General features: G+C 36.3%; 3 protein-coding genes across 5 annotated transcripts; 2 read left to right on the top strand and 1 right to left on the bottom strand.

Annotated features, from left to right (window-relative positions):
* The first annotated feature begins 1,003 nt into the window (after window positions 1-1,003).
* LOC114762820 (protein transport protein sec24) lies at window positions 1,004-7,910 on the top strand. 2 transcript variants are annotated; one of them, XM_028952412.1, is made up of 14 exons: window positions 1,004-1,519; window positions 1,724-1,786; window positions 2,342-2,395; window positions 2,485-2,657; window positions 2,774-2,960; window positions 3,074-3,219; window positions 3,293-3,447; window positions 4,193-4,274; window positions 4,354-4,469; window positions 4,867-4,965; window positions 5,957-6,080; window positions 6,601-6,878; window positions 7,100-7,314; window positions 7,397-7,910. In XM_028952412.1, exons 1-14 carry the CDS (start codon window positions 1,192-1,194, stop codon window positions 7,606-7,608), a joined length of 2,232 nt encoding a protein of 743 aa, XP_028808245.1. In that variant the 5' UTR covers window positions 1,004-1,191; the 3' UTR covers window positions 7,609-7,910. The 2 variants fall into 2 exon arrangements, with proteins under 2 accessions (XP_028808245.1, XP_028808244.1); XM_028952411.1 differs by having other exon boundaries at window positions 1,005-1,519; window positions 1,721-1,786.
* Window positions 7,911-9,231: 1,321 nt separating this feature from the next.
* LOC114762794 (probable calcium-binding protein CML48) lies at window positions 9,232-11,982 on the top strand. Its single transcript, XM_028952372.1, has 5 exons — window positions 9,232-9,889; window positions 10,179-10,225; window positions 10,839-11,014; window positions 11,118-11,136; window positions 11,674-11,982. Exons 1-5 carry the CDS (start codon window positions 9,391-9,393, stop codon window positions 11,782-11,784), a joined length of 852 nt encoding a protein of 283 aa, XP_028808205.1. The 5' UTR covers window positions 9,232-9,390; the 3' UTR covers window positions 11,785-11,982.
* A 2,731-nt stretch (window positions 11,983-14,713) lies between these two features.
* On the bottom strand, window positions 14,714-18,568 carry LOC114762847 (glucan endo-1,3-beta-glucosidase 14). 2 transcript variants are annotated; one of them, XM_028952436.1, is made up of 4 exons: window positions 18,373-18,568; window positions 16,863-17,896; window positions 16,632-16,765; window positions 14,714-14,845 (listed from the first exon to the last, which is right to left on the bottom strand). In XM_028952436.1, exons 1-3 carry the CDS (start codon window positions 18,446-18,448, stop codon window positions 16,694-16,696), a joined length of 1,182 nt encoding a protein of 393 aa, XP_028808269.1. In that variant the 5' UTR covers window positions 18,449-18,568; the 3' UTR covers window positions 14,714-14,845; window positions 16,632-16,693. The 2 variants fall into 2 exon arrangements, with proteins under 2 accessions (XP_028808269.1, XP_028808271.1); XM_028952438.1 differs by having other exon boundaries at window positions 14,719-14,803.
* Window positions 18,569-18,828: the final 260 nt, after the last annotated feature.

The raw sequence follows: 18,828 nt of genomic DNA, 5'->3' as shown, positions 1-18,828 counted from the left end.
ATTTCACCTTTTTGGATAAATTACCAAGCTGTTGTCATCTCGTGATGGTATGGCTGATTTTCTGTAGATTTTATGGGCACATCACACGCAATTTTTTCTTTTGTGCATGACATAAAATTTTGAACTAACATTTAGCTTTTTATTAAAAAGGTATATTTTTTTTTTATTAGATATCATCAAACACTAAATATAAATATCTTTTTGAGATTCATACCTAACCTCTTTCACTACGTATGGAAAGTGTTTAGATAAAAATTGAACTATAATTTTAAAATTGATTTTATAGAGTTAGATGTGATTATGTAAAAAAAAAATTTTATGCTAATGTAAAAACATTTAAAAAAGTGCTTCTAAAAGCTCTCAAATTCTGCCATACTGTCATTCGCAGTGCACTTTTTTAATGGAGATGCTAATTATATACCCTCCCGACTACTGTTGAGGTGCCCCGTGGCCCGTGCCCTTATCATTTTGGGTCTTATTTGATGGCTCCTCGGCTCCCTATTGAAAACTATGTTTCCAATGGGCTGGTTTTGGTTAGTCTAACTAGGGGCATTTTAAGGACTTGATTGCTGTGAAGGAAATATGAAGAAGAGGAGGGGAATTTTGTTTTGTTGATAAACTCGATATAAAAAATTGAAAAAGTAAGATTTTAAAATTTTAAAAATTTAATTTTTTAAATCGAACTCATTTCCCTCCTCCCCCACTTTCTGTTTGAGAATGAGAAGTTTTAATAAGTTTAATATTTTTAAAATGGAAGTCATTAAAATCTTAAATTTTCTACTCTCCGGCCAATCCAGGGTTAATTTTTTCAAATAGAAAAAAAATTAAAAACCATAAAGGATAAGATTTGTTTATATATAATGACGATTAATGGGTAAAAAATTATTAAATTTTGATTGAAAATACTAGTGACCCGGGTGAACAATGCAAATTTTAATCGCATTTATAATTTTGACTTTCCTCTAACCCAGCTCAGCTTGACCATTTATCAGACGTGGCAGACTGTGAGTGGCACAACTTATGTGTCGAGTTCCACCTGGCCAAACCCGTTTTGCTTCTCGGGAAACCGAGCAACAAGAAGAGCAGGAAAGGAAAACGAAGTTTCAGAATACTGAAGTGACAGATCGGACGATCGAGTCCCGTACAGTCTGCTTACATTGAGCAATCTGCATTTCTCGCTCCCTCGAATCCATGGCAGTGAGGGCAACAGTCTTGCATTTCCCAATTGACCCTGACGCCCAGGAGGGCTCGGGTTTGCCGTGGGGAGTGACGGTGACGCCCTTCGCGGCCAAGGACGAAAACGGTCAAGCTCCGGTGTATGGATCTGACGGACACCTCTTGCCCCGATGCGAGAATTGTTGGGCATACTTCAATACTTACTGCGAGCTCGAACAGTGGTCATGGAGTTGCTCGCTCTGCGGCACCCTCAATGGCCTTTCATCCAAGGCTATTACTCGATACTCTCACCCACAGTCTTGTGCCGAGATGATGTCTTCCTTCATAGATCTTGAATTACCGGGTAGGTGACTTTATGGCTATTTTCACCCATCGGCTTACTTGGAGGATGGTTGCTGTTTATATTATTTTTTGGCAGCACAGCTAAACATTCAACTTGAAGTGAATTGTTCCCCTCAGTTTTCTGTCTTGTCCATTGGCAAATGTTTATAGCGCACTATGAGACTTCACGCTGTTCAGATTGCTTACTCGTTATTAATTGCAGAAGAATCATCAGAGGATGCAGTAATGCAAGCTCGTCCAGTCTATGTTGCTGCTGTTGACTTGTCCGGTAAGATTTTAGTGGTTAATAAATATTTTATTTTGTAATATTTACATCACAGCGTATTTAGATTCCGATGGTAATAATTTTCAACGGAACCTTCGTGATTGAATGTTAAGAGTGGGGTTGGTTCAACATGATTGCTTGGTTAAGAAATTCGCACCTTATGTATTTAACTGCAATTTTTTGCATTGCCTTGGATGGATTGATTTTCATTCAACACGTCAATAGGTAGTCCTGGTACCTGAATATGCAAGTATGATGAATACTGAACTCAGTTAATTGTTGAAGTTCTAATTTAAATGATTGTACTGATATAGCGGTCAGTAAAGTGGTGGAGGTTATGTAGAATGAAAAAGCTATATCTGAAGAATTCTGGCTTAACTTCTGAAATTGCTTAGAGGGGAATTTAATATGACTTTGATTGCCCCCTCATATCCTCTTCTTGTCTGTTTCTTATCTATCTGATTCTCCAGAGAAGTCTTCAACGATCAATAAAAAACTAGTTTCCCTATGTATTTTTCTTATTGTGTTAATAATATAGTATTCTATGTTCACCTGCAGCTTCAGAGGAGTTTCTAGATCTCATTAAAAGCGCCTTGCTGGCAGCTTTGGAAGGTTAATATCTGGATCTAACTGTATGGTCCTTTCCTGCATAAAATTGAACCTTCAGAAGTTGGTTCTCAATTATTATTTTTGGTTCGCAGCTCTTGCTCCTGGTTCACTTTTTGGGCTTGCTACCTTCAGCCACAAATTAGGGTTGTATGATGTTCAAGGTCCTATACCTGTGGTAAAAAATGTCTTCATTCCTCCTGATACAGAGGGAACCTTAGCAATTGAGCTTGAAGATGTCATGCCTTTGTTACAGTTTTTGGCTCCTGTAGGTTAATAATATGGATTTCCCCTCACATTTCTCTGTGTTTTCTCATTCTGAAATGCAACTATTATATATGGATAAATTTTGATTCCAATATAAAATCTATAATTTTATTGCAGGTGGAAACTTGTAAGGAGCGTATTGCATCTGCCCTTGAAACACTGAGACCAACAACTTCATGGGAGAGAACCACAGCAGCAGGTCAAGGACTGGATGGTGTTCTGATAGGCGGGCGTGGTTTTGGGGTGGCAATGGAAGCTCTTTTCAATTACCTTGGATCTGAATATGGAAACACCTTTGCTTTAGGTGTGCATGACCAAACTCAAAGCTCACCATCTATGTTTAACATGTTGTTTTCATATTCGTTATACTGTACTCTTAAAGGCTCCAAGTAATTCTTGTTTCTATCACTGCCGCAGCTAGAGTTTTTGCCTTCTTGTCTGGTCCTCCTGATTATGGAGCTGGACAATTGGATACAAGAAGATATGGTGAGCAATATGCCAGCAAAGGAGAAGATGCAGACCGTGCCTTGCTCCCTGAGCAGACACCATTCTATAAAGATCTGGTATTATACTTATGTTATTTTTATTTTTATCTTGTTTTTGTGAGAAGTTGAAGAATTGACCTGTGTACTACAGGCTGCTGTTGCTGTTCAAGCAGGTGTCTGTGTGGACATATTTGCTGTAACAAATGAGTACACAGATTTGGCATCCCTAAAGTTCCTGAGCATTGAAAGTGGGGGTTCTTTATTATTATATACAAGTACAGAGGATTCAACTTTGCCCCAGGACATGTAAGTCCCGGTCTCTTCTGGTAGCGTAATAGTCACACCCATTAGTTGCCATGGCTGTAAAATTATCTTAGTCGCTTAATTGGTAGAGTTCCTCCTATCACTCACGTTTACTCTAGAAAGCATAAGGGTGCCAGGATAGGGGATATATGAAGAATTAGTCTTTGGGACTAGTTTTTAAATAGCATTTATATAAAACTAGCTTTTGCTTGTACTGATGGATTAGATAGTTATGAATATCTCTCCAGATGTGAAGTAGCAGTCCATGTATTACCCAAATGTCAGGTATTTGTGTTGTAGAGCTGCGTCTAATACCTAGAAGGCAGTTAGTAGCTTATGTGTCAGATTATTCTGGTTGATGTGGAAGTATATATGACTGTGACGTATTGTGAAGTAAACTGTGACGAGTTATTCAGGAACTTCCTTTGGCATTCCCCTTGGCTTTGTTGATTATGAGGTTAGATTCTAATTTCATAGATTAATAAAGAATTCCCTCCTCTTTTATCATTTCCCACTTCACCAATCCTTCGTTCTACATTTCTACTGGACCCTCAAAACAACAACCACCACCCTATACAATAATCCTAGATTTTCCCGTTAGTTCCCAACCAGTTCTGAATTACTCATAATTTAGATACTCTTTTTGGAAATTTAATAATAGTTAGTTTTGCTGAGACCAAATTGATAGCTTGTAGTTTCTTGGAATGTTTGACTTTGGGTGACTATATGTGGTCTCCTTATTTTGCAGGTTTCGGATGCTGAGTCGGCCATATGCTTTTGGTTGTATTCTACGATTAAGAACATCAACTGAATTTAAACCTGGCCATTCTGTAAGTCTGTGATATTGGATAAAATTTTCAAATTACAATTTTTTCATCTACATGTAGATTAATGCATTTTTTATTGCAGTATGGTCATTTTTTCCCAGATCCGCAATATGAAAATGTTCAGCACATCATTTGTTGTGACTCTTATGCCACATATGCTTATGACTTTGAGTTTGAGAACAACGTTGGATTTTCAAGGTACTAATACATCCGACTACTATCATGGCATGGTACTTACAGGCTTGAAAGCTTGCAAACTTTCAAAATGCTCATTCAAGTGATATAAAATCTTGCATTAATAATTTGCCTAAATTGCAAACTTAAGTCTATGATGTGATATTAATGTGATGTTAGCGGGATTTAGGTGATTTTAGATGCCCTTTTTGGCCTATAAATTGCATGCCAGAGAAAACTTATGAAAGATAAAAGCTGAATATTTGCCTTAAATTACACACTTCAGTCTATGACGTGATATTAGTTCTGCACCCTCTTGCCATTTTAATTGACTGCTCAAGTTATAGGACGTAAGAGAACGTAATGCTTTCTCTAGATACATTTCTTGTTCTGATTAAGGTCTATTGTCACTTTTTGACAGGCATGCATCAGAAGTTCCTACACTTCAGATTGCATTTCAGTACACAGTAGTGGTTCCTCCTGAAGAACTTTCCAGTTCAGGAACGGCCTCTACTAGTAGGTGTGGTAAATCCAGCATAGAATATGTTTTCTTTTGTTGTTTACATCTCCTATTGAAATGAATTGATGTTTTTCATGCTATCTAAAATAGGCGTAGTCCAATTAAATCTTGTAGCCAAGTCATTTTCTTAGTTTGTTCTTGTGATTAAAACAGTTATGTATCTTCTGAGTTTGTACCTTATTCCTTGAAGCTTTAGTTTATCCTCCAAGGCTTTCAAATATTTATCAATTACCAAGATCTTATCAAACGGAGATGTTGAAGTTTACAGTCTAGCTGACAGGGATAGTTGATGGACATTTTGCCTATTTTGTCGTTTCTATAAAATCTGCTAGTTGAATATGTTGAAAATGGAACTTCTGACAATTCATAATATAATCTTATCTCTTTTCTGGCTTCGTTGAATCTCCACACACACGCAACTGCACAATACACACACATCATTAGGTGAACATAATCAATAAGTCGGTTTTTTTTTTTTTTGGGTCGGAATCAAAGACTCTGCATTTTGAACATTTTGAAGGAAGTTGAAATGAATGTGTTGGGATACTATGAAGGAAAGATATCGTGTCATCTCTCACTTCCTAGGATTCATGAGATCATTAGTGTTATATATGTAAAGCCGTATATAATATTCAGTGGATGGTTGTAACTTCTTATCCATTCTTTTTTGATCATAAATCTGATAGAACTTTCTATTATTCAACACAAAATTGCGCAATAGATTTGCAGTGTTCAGTATCAAATCGTGATTAACAGATTAGTTGGCGTGCTTTTTCACTTGGGAGATCTTCATAAGTTGTAGCTTCATTCCATGATATACCCTTTCCAAAATGTTTATTCCTTTCTCTTTTTTGATGCTTTTGTTTGGGCAGCATATCCTGTGTTCCTTCATTGCTCATAGTTAAGCTTTCAGTCCTCCTTTTCTACCACTGTCTGTAAATAATTTTCTTTCTGCAAGATGGATTTCAGCATGTGTTGGCAATTGATGCAGGACCAAGCATTCCCTTAAACGTCGACTCAGGATCCGGACTTTGCAGTTCAATGCTGCTCAGAACATGGATGAACTTTATGATGGTGTTGATTCTGAAGTTGTGCTATCTTTGCTTGTTCACAAGGTGAATTTTAACTTACCCAACTCTCTTGCCCTTTGATTAACACTTACAGCCCCCTTCCCACTTTCTTGAAAAGCTAAGTTGTGCGAACTTTGCTTGTTCACAAGGTGAACTTTTTACTTAACCAACTTCCTCGTCCTTTCCCACCCCAAAAGAATGAACCAAAGTTCCCCTCCCCCAAGTTAATATTGTGTATTTGATAATTTCTCAAATTGTTTTCCATCTATCTACAAACTGTTTTCAGTAATAATAAGTGGTCTTCCTTGTTTCTTCTACTGTTTAAATATATGATTCCCCTTGTCTTCTTGGGCTTGAATCAGTAGAATAGATCTATAAAAAATAATTGTATGGGCATAGTTAAAAGAAAAGACAACTAGATTATTAATTATTCCTCAACTCTGGCACTGAGCAAGCAAGCTACGTGGGACATTGTATCAATAATGTTCCCGTGCTTGTTTTGTACCCTTGAGAAACAAATCTTAATCAGACCAATATTTTTACAATGGATACAATTATTCTGCAGGTCATATTAGCTTCTTTGAAGGAAGGAGTTCGAGAGGGCAGGATGTTACTTCAAGACTGGCTTGTGCTCCTTACAGCCCAGTACAATGATGCTTATAAACTTGTTCAGTATGGGACTGGAAGCTCCGTAAGTTCTCAGATTGATGTTTCGTTCTCCCAATGTCCACAACTGCAGCCTCTTCCCCGCCTAATTTTTGCTCTTCTTCGTAATCCTCTTCTCCGCTTTCATGAGGAAGGCGTTCATCCAGACTACCGAATCTATCTGCAATGTCTCTTCAGGTAGTCAATTCTCACAAATCTATTTGAACAGTGAAAATTGCAAAATCATACCATAAATGTCTGGATGATGGGAGACGAATGCATCTGCAATGTTAGAAATAGTGCTTGACCTCTATTTTGATAATTGTCCATTTATATGTAGTGAAAAGTATATTTCTTTTTAGAAATAACACAAAATAACAGTTTTGCTCACAGTCAGTCTTTTTTTTTTGGTGATGTAGTGCTCTGGAACCAAGTTCCCTTCACCGAGCTGTGTATCCAGTGTTGAGTTCATATACTACTCCAGATAAACAAGCATACCCACGCCATTCCTTGAGTCGTGCCGCACTAATTACTAGTGGCAGCCCAATATTTTTCCTTGATGCGTTCACAACTCTGATTGTATTTTACTCTTCAACTGCAGATCCATCACTTCCTTTCCCTCCCCCCCATGATTGTAAGCCTTCTTTTGCTATTCAAGTTGATCGAAATATAAGTCAATGATTCTGCCTAATCTATCTTGTGTAATCCCTTGTTAGGTTTGTTAAGGAATACAATCAATAAGTTGAAGCAAGAGAGATGCATCACTCCCAAGCTCATATTTATACGAGGTGGACAGGATGATGCCTCAATTTTTGAGAACTTTCTGATCGAGGAACAGGATGTTGATGGAAGCGGTCTCGCAAGTGTAATGGGTTTTGTTTCCTTCCTTGAAGGAATTACGCGTGATGTGTTAGAATACATGAAATAGAGCTCTTTCCGCAATATATAGTGGCTGATCATGAGTGCAAGAAATATTTCCCCCTAGGCAGCTTTCATTTTTGCCAGGATGGAATTTAGCCGTTGTATCTGTTTCTATCAGCCCAAAAGTCCCTTTCAAATGGCATAGATGATAGTTGCTGTAAATTATGATATATCTTCATCTTTTTGTTCTCAGAGAGTAATGTTTTCGGACCGAGAATCCATTTTGAAGGGCACACCAATAAGACCAGACATGCCAGTGCCTCATTCGCTTTTGTTGATCTTGTATACATTTAATTTGCTTTTATTAAATCGATGTCCAAAAAATGAATTTATTTTAAATAATCCGAATGTTTAATAACAACATAAAAACGAAATTAACAGTTAATTAATTTTATATTTTTTTTGAAATTTAATAAGCTCCAATTTAAATCTGAGGGCAACTCGTGCTAAAAGAAGAAAACTATACAAGCAAGCAAAATCAGCTGCCTTTGCATAAGCCAGAAGGAGTGTTTGAGAAGCCTCATGCCTAATTAAAAAAATATTTTTACATAAGCTGAGACAATACTTACAGTGAAAAGCCATTCCAATTTTCATGGGGTGTTTAAGTGTTTAACTAACCTAAAAGGCATTTTTAAAAAGTAATTTTATGTAAATCGAGATAAATTTTTTTTTACATACTTATTTCATATATTATAAAATTATTTTTAAAATTATGATTTGTTTCCATCTAAATATCTCTTAAATACTGAAAAATGAATGCTAATGGCGTTTATAACTTCCCAGGCTATTGTGCATTTCATTTACCGTCATTCATTCTCTGCTTTTTATTTATTTATTTTTTTCCGGCAGCCGCATCAAAATTTTCTGTGGGGGCTGAAGACACCTGGATTGTACAGATCCATTATTGTGCTTATCAGTTTATCTAACATCTCGACGCGTTGAATCTAGAGACAACGTCACCCATCGCTACTAATTTGAAAAAAATTAATAAAACTAAAAAATTATTTAATTAAAGTATATATATTACATATTTTTTAAAAATATTTATAAATATTATTAGATTATATATCAGTTTATAAATTTAAAAAATTATTTAAAAAACAATATATATAATATTTTAAAATAATTTATTTAATTTTTGTAATTCTTCCGAACTTGATTATATCAAGGATAAGTAATAATAATAATAGTGTTAATATAATAGTGTATAGGGAAAATTACACTCAGATCCCATAGAAGATAATTAATTTCAAAAAATCTCTAAAAATCCCGAAATGATTCCTAAATCTCCAGGGACCTGTGTGTAATTAATTGTAATTGTGAAATTACCTATTTGTCCCCATCAATTTGAACCCAATGTAATTCATTTACAACCTCAATAGGGGCTGTTGACAACCCGAGGAGAGGTGGTTAACAACCTCGGCAATGCCCCTAGTATCTTACAGAGTGAGTTGTCAGGAACACTGCCAATGTTGTCAACTACTTCTTCTCGGGTTGTCAACAGCCACTGTTGAGGTCATAAGTGAGACCTGAATTTAATTTTCCCTAGTGTATACTGTAGAGAAGGGGATCGAGTTGTGATTCCAACGCTTTCCATGCTAAAGCCTCGAACTTTCCCAGGGCGTCATCATTGCATATCCTCCCGCCGCTATTGATTGTTGACCACCGACCAAACTCCCTCTCTTATTCGTGATTGCGTTCGTAATTTAGCAAACTCCTTCGAGGTCAAGATCCCAGAACCGCCACAGATATCTGTGTTTCTTTCGGGAACGGAAATTAAATTCCTCCGATGTCTTCCTACGGCAGATACAGTTCTCAATCCTATGCTCCATCCGCTCCATCCCTTCCTGAGGAGCCCTCTTATAATAATGCTCCTACGACTAGCGAGGTGCGTCCTAGTTACTACCCCGCACAAGGTCACGGACAGACCACAGCTTCTCCAAGTTATCATCAACATGGGGGTGGTTACCAGCAAAGTTCATCTGCCCCTTCAAATTATCCCTATGGCAGTAGTTATGGACAAGGTTCGGCCAACACTACTTATGCGAACTACTATCAGGGGAGCGGTTATGGACAAGTTTCGTCGTCGTCCGGGTATCCTAGTTTTCCTCCAGGGACGCACCCTGATGTAATAAGGAGCTTTCAGGCGGTCGATAGGGATCGAAGTGGGTTTATTGAAGAGAGAGAGTTGCAGCAAGCTCTATCTTCTGGGTTTCAGAAATTTGATCTTCGGACTATTCGTTTTCTTATGTTCCTTTTCAAGAATCCTAATGACCCTCTCGGAATTGGTAAGTTCTGCGCAGTCCTTTTCCTTCCCTCTCTTGCCGATTAAATTTTACTTGAAATAAGTAGATTAGGAGACTAGAATATCTGATTTAGGGGGTTTAGGGTATTCAGGTTGATATTGAATCTAGTTTTTTCCGCATGTAATCATGGTGTTGCTTGAAAAGGTCTTTTCCTTTCCTGTCTTTATCCGTTGTCAGGCTGCTCTGGTTTTCCTTTATTGTGAATTAGAATCTTTGACTTTTATTGAGGAGTTATTCGATATGTTGATGCCAGCTGCTTTTGCTGTTACAGGGCCCAAAGAATTTGCAGCTCTCTGGAGTTGCCTTGGTGATTGGCGAGTGAGTTTCATTTTAATTGTTCAACTACTTGCTTGAGATAAATAATTATGTTCTTGTGTTGTTACCTTATCTTCTTTGTTAACTGCTGTTCTTGTTGTTTTGGTGGTGTATAGACATGGACTAAATAAATATTTGTGAATCTCAGTATAAAGTATACAATCTGCATTCGCCTTTCTCCTTATGCTTTGACCAGCCTTCATCTAAGAGCATCCAGCCATCCATGCCTAAGCTTATTGAAAGTTGTCTGCTTTGCTTTCAACTTGTGTAAAATTTTATTTAGAATGAAACAACGTCGCGAATATCTCCAATCCTGAGCTTCATTCTCTTGCATCTTAGGGAAGACACTTAAATGCATCAGCTAAAATGATCTTCTGGAACTTGGTATCCTCATCCTGTATGAAGTACATGTAGAATTGTAGATTATACTATTTCATCTGTATTGTGTGACTAGTTTCAATCATCTTTACCTTAACTACTGCGAATTGGCATGGTTTTCTGCATGCCTTGAGCTTTGGAGAATTTTAACGCAAAGTTTGAAGTTTGTGTTTTACATCAGAACTTCACTGCATAGATTCCTGTTAATGCCTCTGATCTTGTTTTGCTACATTGGCAGGCCATATTTGAGAGATATGATAGAGATCGGAGTGGGAAAATTGACCCATTAGAACTAAGAGATGCACTATATGGTATTGGCTATGCAGTACCAGCTTCAGTTCTTCAACTCCTGCTTTCCAAATACGGTAGTGGAAGTGGTGGAAGAGTTGAACTTGGATTCGACAGTTTTGTTGAGTAAGGCCCATGGATCTTTGAAGTGATTTTGTCTTTGCTCTTATTTCCTTCGGGAGATCTTATATATCGTTGTATGTCTGGTGTTTTATTACTGCATGTGCAGGTGCGGGATGATTATCAAGGTGAAATTTAAAGCTCTCCAAGTTCTGGATATGCCCTCTGCTTCTGTTTGTTCTTTCTGTTCTATATTCTGCTCTAGCCGTTGTAATAGGCATATTTTGCTTCTGTTTTTCAAATCTGGCTGGAATATTTCTGGGCAATGGCTTTTTCAATTCAGTTGTTTTTAAGTTTCCTCCTTCCCCTCAATCCATTCCCCCCCCCCCCCCCCCCAAAAAAAAAACACCAGAAAAGGGGAGAAATTTAGTGGCTTACATAACAAGAACTAAACAAGAAGGAAGGTGTTATAGCTTTAAGTCTAGAAAAGCATGGTTGCTCATGCATCCACAAATTAATGAATTATAGATTTTCATGAAGTTCAAAATTACACGTCAGAACTGTTATAATCATGAATCTCATGGGGAAGAACACTCTGGAGGACTAGATATTGTAGGGTTTCACTAGTTGGGTTACTGGTCAATGAGTTCACATTGCTAGAACTAGTGTTATTTCTCTTATATAAATATGCTTTTAGTTATAAGCTAACGTGTTGAAATTTTCAGGGCCTGACTGACAAATTTAAGGAGAAGGATACGCGTTATACTGGTTCAGCGACACTTTCATATGACGCCTTCATGTCTATGGTTATTCCTTTCCTCGTGTCATATGATTGAGAAGCTGTGGCGATATTCATTTCAAGGATTTATTTGTTTTTGGTGTTACCTTCAATTCTTTGATTCATGAATTTCCTTGACTATAAACGTTTGAGGGTGTAATAATTTTCCATACTTTTGTGTAATAAGCTTCATGTAAATATTATGCTAAAGCGGATATGCAGATATGAATAATAAATACTGGTTTATGTTTATGTATCGTTATTCCCTAGTCCCTGCATGGGCCAGCACTGCAAGTGGTGTTGTTTTCTTCTTTGTCTATTGCTGATTTGACTTTCAAATGAGAGATATGGCATTGAATTAAGAGAGTACATGTCTTCAATAATAGCAGCTAGGGGGGCTCTTTTGTGCATGGTAGATCCTTTGAGAATAGGTAGCACTGGGCTGTATATTTTATATTTAAGACGTTGGTTTTATTTTGATTGGAAAGTGGAAATGAAGATAAATGATTTATTTATTTGGTACATAAACTTAAGAGACTTTCTAATAAGCTGCTCAACACTCTCAGCTTCAAAGCACAATTTTATTCATTAACGAAATATCATCATACGAAGCTTACTATGTACAATGACAACTAGAAATTTATTTAAACAAACTGACTATATACAATATCAGAGATGAAGGTTAAAAAGAAAAAAGAGGATAAATATGAAGAGGGATGATTAATCGGTATTTATACATGTATTGTTGAAATGTGAGGTGTGAGAAAAAGTTTATAAGATATGGGGGTGTTTGGGTACATATAGAAGTGTTTTTAAAAAGTATTTTTTTGTAAAACAAGACAAATCTTTTCACATATTTACTTCGTATACTATAAAAGTACTTTTAAAATTATGACTTGGTTTCTATCCAAACACCCTAATATTTGGGCTTAAAGAATATATAAATAAATGTGAAAGAAGATGTAAACTTATAATGAGATTTTTGAGTTTTGATGTGTTGGTTCAAACTTTTTTTTTTTTGGGGTCAAAAGATTCAAACTCTTTTTTCCCCATTTGTATTTTTCTCCCATGTATATGAACTTTTTTCTTCTTGATCTCGAAATTCAACTGATAAATAATACATGAAATCTCATCATAAATTAAATTATTCTGTTTACTGATAACTTTTTAATATTTTTATTAGAATAAAAAAGAAACCTTAAAACCCATTAACCTTATCTAAAAACTAAATGAGTTTCCTTATTTGCCCATACAAAATACATCATTAAAAATGTTTCTTACCTTCCTGCATTAACATTAAAAAGGAAAAAACTGATTATGCATTAACATCGAATACGGATAAAGGAAAAAATTGTAATAAATAGTCAATATGATACCTTATGAAAAAAAAATTACAAAACTCCTCCCCTAGTACCTTAGAAGGATACGAGGGAGCATGTGACTGCAAATCACATAACATATATCCGTAGTCAATATATTCCCAGATAGAAAGATCGATGGGTGAAAATAAAAAGAGCCATAAGTCCAAAAGCCGTTGATGCTTTCTGTTTAATTCTGCGTGCAATTATATGAAGATTCCACTACTTTGCGTGCAATACATCTCTCAAATTATTAGACTTATCTTCATCTCCAAGCCACTCCTCTTTAGTCTTTATGCTCACCCTCCATTTGACCATATTATATACTTGTTGTTTGCTATGTGTTTTGTGTTGGTGTGGCTAATATGAGATTCACTAAAGAGCATGGGGTCGCATCCAAGTTTAATTTTTTTGACCAGCACATCGAAGTTTGATGCAAATATGAATACCAGAAGCATAACCATGAATTCGACCTTTTTTTTTTTTTTTTAAAGGAAACTTTACAAAAGACATAGTATTAAAAACATCGAATCCAACCTTTTAGACGTTAAATGAAGTATAAACAAGAAAGTGCATTTTATATTTTTTTTTTAATAGAAGCACATAAATAATGCAATAATCATCATTGAACGAGGGAAAGTGAGATAGATGGCTTGTTTTTTTGGGACCATTTTTTACGTGGAAAGCAAGATGTAATCAAGCCAACAGCCATGTGAAAGGGAAAAAAAAAAAATCTTTGTTGGTAGATGCAGGCCACCTTCATTATGGAGAGGATTAATTTATTCATTATATGTAGAATATCTCAAAATTAATTTTGACGTGTTTATTTCGTCACCTAACTACAGTACATCCTCTTTTTTTTTTTTTTAATGTTAGTACACTATATTCTAGCATGTATGAACACAATGCTCTTCGATCTTGATAAAACCACTCAAATAAGGAAGGAAACAAAAGACATGTTTGCGTGTTAATTTTGATGATTATTATGGCTTACTATTATCGCGTGATGAATAATGATAAGACAAAAAAGGTCCTTGTCCCCTGTCATCGTTGCTTGCACGACTAGTTTTTTTTTTTTTTATCACTTCTCTCATTTATAAAAATGACGTTATATAGAAGTTGGCTTCATTGTGGATGTTAATAAATCAATTTTATGTACGTAATTACATATTATCTCTTTAATCATATGTTGATGACCATTCAATTTTCCAATATAGTATAAGTTTGCACGCGGCATTGTTTCAAATGATTAAAGACTAATAACTCAACAGAATAATCACTCTTTACAAAATGCACACAACAAGTATCTCAATCACATCACATTTGAAAAGCCAACAAATTCTTTCCACCTCCACACGAAAACACTACCAAATCAATGTTACAATCAACTAACGGTAATAATGTTTAATTTCTAACTATCTGTGAGAAACTAGAAAGGAACAAAAAAAAAAAGAGGGCAAAAAAGGAAAGAAGAGGATATATATGATCTATAAAACTATTACTGACTTTCTATAAAAGAATCACATCACTACCACTAATTACTAAAATATCCCCATCTTTCTTGGCTTTCTCATGTTATTAAATATGATAATTAAAGCGTAAGAATAATAGTGAGGGGTTGAGGCGTTGAGCTATGGGATCTGCGAATGACAAGAATGAAGGAAGACGAGGCAATTATTTGGTTATGGTGGCGAAGCTGTCAACTTGCAAGCGAAGCATCTATGCCAACCAAGAAAAAAAGTTGTGTTGCTTTTGGTCTACCTGCAAAATAAATAAATAAATAAATAAAGAAAATCCATCCAAATGAATTTAATTCAGCAACATATATAATAAAAAAATAAAATAAAGCAAGATATTCCCACAAAATAATAATTAGCCTCATTGATTGACAATAGCCCCCCACCTTCCTTATCAATAGTAGCCTTTCTTCATAACAGGAATATCTCTTTAAATCGTTAAATCCTTTGTCAAAACTGGCCACCCAGATCCCACATGCACCTTACACACACACTTGCATCATGCGTGTGTGTATATATGCAGTAGGTTTAAGTTGCTTTCTTTCTTTCTTTATCATTTAATTTGATCAGGTACTCAGCAAATTGCAGCACAAGTAGTATTAAAATAAGCTCACATATCAAGTGGATTTTTTCCTTAAACATCTATATCATCATATTGACACAAATATTTTGCAATAAAATTCTATTTATTTATGATTTAACATTACACCATTGACTGGTTTTGAAAGGTCTAAAAAAGCATGCAGTTGTTTTGGAGTTTGTATGTGCAAAATAGGGTGAGAGATCACGGGAAAGGAATAAAGGGACTGATCTTTTAATGCACCAAAAGGCGTGTGAAGGCATGAAGCAGCTAACTAGTTGGCAACTAAAGGGACACTATTTGACCTTAAAAAAAAAAAAAATGATCAAGTGGATGAATGTATTCTTTCGTCAACCTTATCCTAGGTGGGGCCATGATGAGGTCACAGAGTTTTGTGACTCTCGTGTGTCATCTTTTTGAATTTCTCCCCCCTGATTTTTTTAATCAGGTTCATGTTCTGGATTTCCAAAACCATGTTCCTTCATACCAAGATGTTTCCTTCTACATTCAGATGCTCACAAGTAGGACTACGAGGTTGCACAAATTCCTCGTGATATATGTGGCCGTGAAATTCAAAAAGACAAATTAACCAAAGAGAGTAGCAGAGAAGATACTCGTAGCAGCTTGATATACGTGGCTGTGAAATGGTATGGGGAATTAGCGATGTAATGTGAAAAGGAGTCATCAATGCACTGTAGCCTAGTCACAGGAAACTTCCCTGTAACTGGGAGGTCGCAAGGTCGATCTCATTTATAATCTTAGGTTGTCCCTTTAGTTCATAAGATTGCTGTTAACTGGTACGATGATCACGGGGATGTATGACAAACAGAGAAGGAGGCTGAAGATAAGGTTGAGAAGGAGAGACAAAACACTGTGAGGTTTTGAAACCCTGAAGATCTGGCAAAGAGATCCTGACGACATATTTCTCATCTGATGCAATACTCTTTTGGACTTTTGTACTGCTTAAGACAAGGGGGATTTATTCACTGGCATGCCTTATTACATGTGGGATGATGAGGAAGATGGAGACCCATTACCAAATTTTGCTTTTATATATATATATATATATATATATATAAAACGTCCACTTAGTGCAAGCATGAAATGGACAGCATTTGACAGTTTTTGCTTTATTAGATACCATTGAGCAATAAGCACAACCTTTGCACACCATGGTTCCAAAAACTTTCCCATCATTTGATTTCACGATGAACTCATGGAAAATTGAATATATATAGTGGCAGGAAAAACGCTTTCCCTTTTGCTTCTTATACTCTACTTTTCTCCTATACACTTTCCATTCCTTATTTCTGTTTTGCATGATCATTAGCTCATTTGATATTATTATTCATTCCCGAAAATTTCATTTGTTTCTCCTATTTATGATATGCAAAAAGTAAAATTTTTTTCCCCGGAACAAATGCAGGAATGGAGGATCAAGTTTACTGACCTTATATGGCTTCCTCTTGCAAAATGAATCCTCTGTTTACCTTGATCTCTTCCTACTTGTGATCAAGACCTTGAAATCTCAAAAACAAAAACTAAACATGTAATGACATAGACAAGAAAGCCCACGAACAAGCCCTGCAGAACAACACAGAAAACCAGAAAACCTGAGAAATGAAAAAAATATAGAGAATAATAGATTTAATGTCTTTGATTTCAATGTATGTCCACTTACGTTGGACTTGGATACAGATTGAACTACCATCTCTGGTAAACGACCTTGTAATCCAGCATCATAAACAGGAGTACCATCAGGATAATAGAGACCGTAGTTTCTCTCGGAAGTAGGACCAGGTTTCATGTTTTCGTTGAAAAGTGCAAACACATAGATATCAATAGGAACCGAAGGTTTCGCTGGAGTCCCTTGTCTCATCTCCATCCTCTTCAACAAATTCCCGTTGTACAACATTGCATTTTCAAGTGAAGCCCCTACTTCATCAGGATCACCCTTAGAAGGCCAACCTGTCTCAGAAATCTTAACCTCAATGTCACTGTGACCCAATGCTTTGATGGCTGCGTACACAGCATCAATCTGAGCATAAAGCATGTTATCGTAGTGAAGATTCGTCTTTGGATCAACCATTCCTGCGTTTGGCTGAAACAATACGTAGTCTAATGAAATCTCATTGGGGCTTCCCTTGTACGCAAAAAATGGATATGTGTTAATCAGAAAAGGGGATTTCACTTGAGCATGAAAACTCAAAAGGGGCTGGATATATGGAATCAAATCTGCTCTAAAAGCTCCAGAGGAAGGAGGGTAAGAATTGGATAAAATATTGAAAGAATGAGCACTGGTGACAGCAACTTTTTGATCCAACCCAAGATTGACAAGGGCATGGTACACTGTTTGCATTGCGGGGGCGAGGTTTTGGTTTAGTTGTGTGTCGTTGTTGGTGAAAACCTCGTTTCCAACGACAATGGTGGTGATTTTGGTCTGTGAGAGGTATGGTTGCACATTTTGTTGAATCCAGGATTGTGCTTGTGATACGTCTTTCATGTTCTCCAGATCCCCGTTTCCTAGTCCAATGACGAATTCGACATCGGAATTGGAGAAGGCAACCAGAACGTTTGGATCGGCATCGTAGAGTTTGATTCTACTGACGTTGAGGGACTTTAAGAGACCAGCCACGCGAGAAGGAGATGGGAGATTGTTGGCTATTTGGCCGTAGTTTATTCCAAACTCTGAGCCTCGAATTTGCAGACAAATATCTGGAAAAACAGAGTACAAAGCAGATTCAGAATAATGAGAAACGTCTTACAGCAGTTTCAATAAGGATTTCATAATAAACAATTACTAAAAAACTGCAACCAGTGGAAATCTAAATTAACTGTGAGAACAGAGTGAGACACGTCATAAGATAGATGTAAGTTAGTCTTCGAAATGTCTAATGAAGTGAGTTACTTTCAAATGAAGCTAATGAAGATTGAGAATGAAGATTGAGGGGAAAACTATGCATAAATGAAGATGACATGTAGATTATTTGGCATAGAATTGGATTTCCATAACAAAAGAAGAAGATGAAGATCGTTCTAGGAAGCAATTCACAAAATGAGAAAGAGAAATTCAAAGCGAATTGCTGAGAAAACACATTGCAGCTGGAAGTTGTATCAGAGAGAAAATATGAAGTACATGGAATTTAGGAGGAAAATCTTGATGGAGGAATGGGAGGAAGTAGATAACGAACCAGGAAGGGTGAGAAGCAGGAATATGGCAATGATGGAGGAGGAAGAAGCAGAGAACATGGATGTGATGTTGGCCATGGCTTTCAAAATGAGAAGAGGAGAAGAGCAACCAAAATTTTCCAGAAAACGCGTGTCTTCATGGAATATATAGAAATAGAGGGAGGAACAGAGCAGAGAGTGAGACGAGAAGCTCTGTTTTTTCTGTAGTTGAAACTGGTTTCCTCTGTTTTACTTGTGAAATCTGCAGGCTCAAGCTTTTTATTTTATTCATTTAATATTTAGAGTTATATATATTTATGGTGATTATTTGTTGGAGAATTAATTTATAGAATTATAGGCGGTGGGGGATTAATAATTAATAATGAATAGTATTATAAAGAGAGAAAAAATCGGAGGATTTTCTCAAGCAGCAGACGCGTTTCAGATCAAACTCGTCCTCTTCCTCAGTATAGCCCAGC

This window comes from Neltuma alba, unplaced genomic scaffold (genome assembly GCF_004799145.2).
Source record: "Neltuma alba isolate B1F8T4 unplaced genomic scaffold, ASM479914v2 tig00011243_pilon, whole genome shotgun sequence".
Lineage (NCBI taxonomy): Eukaryota > Viridiplantae > Streptophyta > Magnoliopsida > Fabales > Fabaceae > Neltuma > Neltuma alba.
Note: the sequence above shows the minus strand (reverse complement) of the source record. Positions and strands in the feature narration are given on the sequence as shown.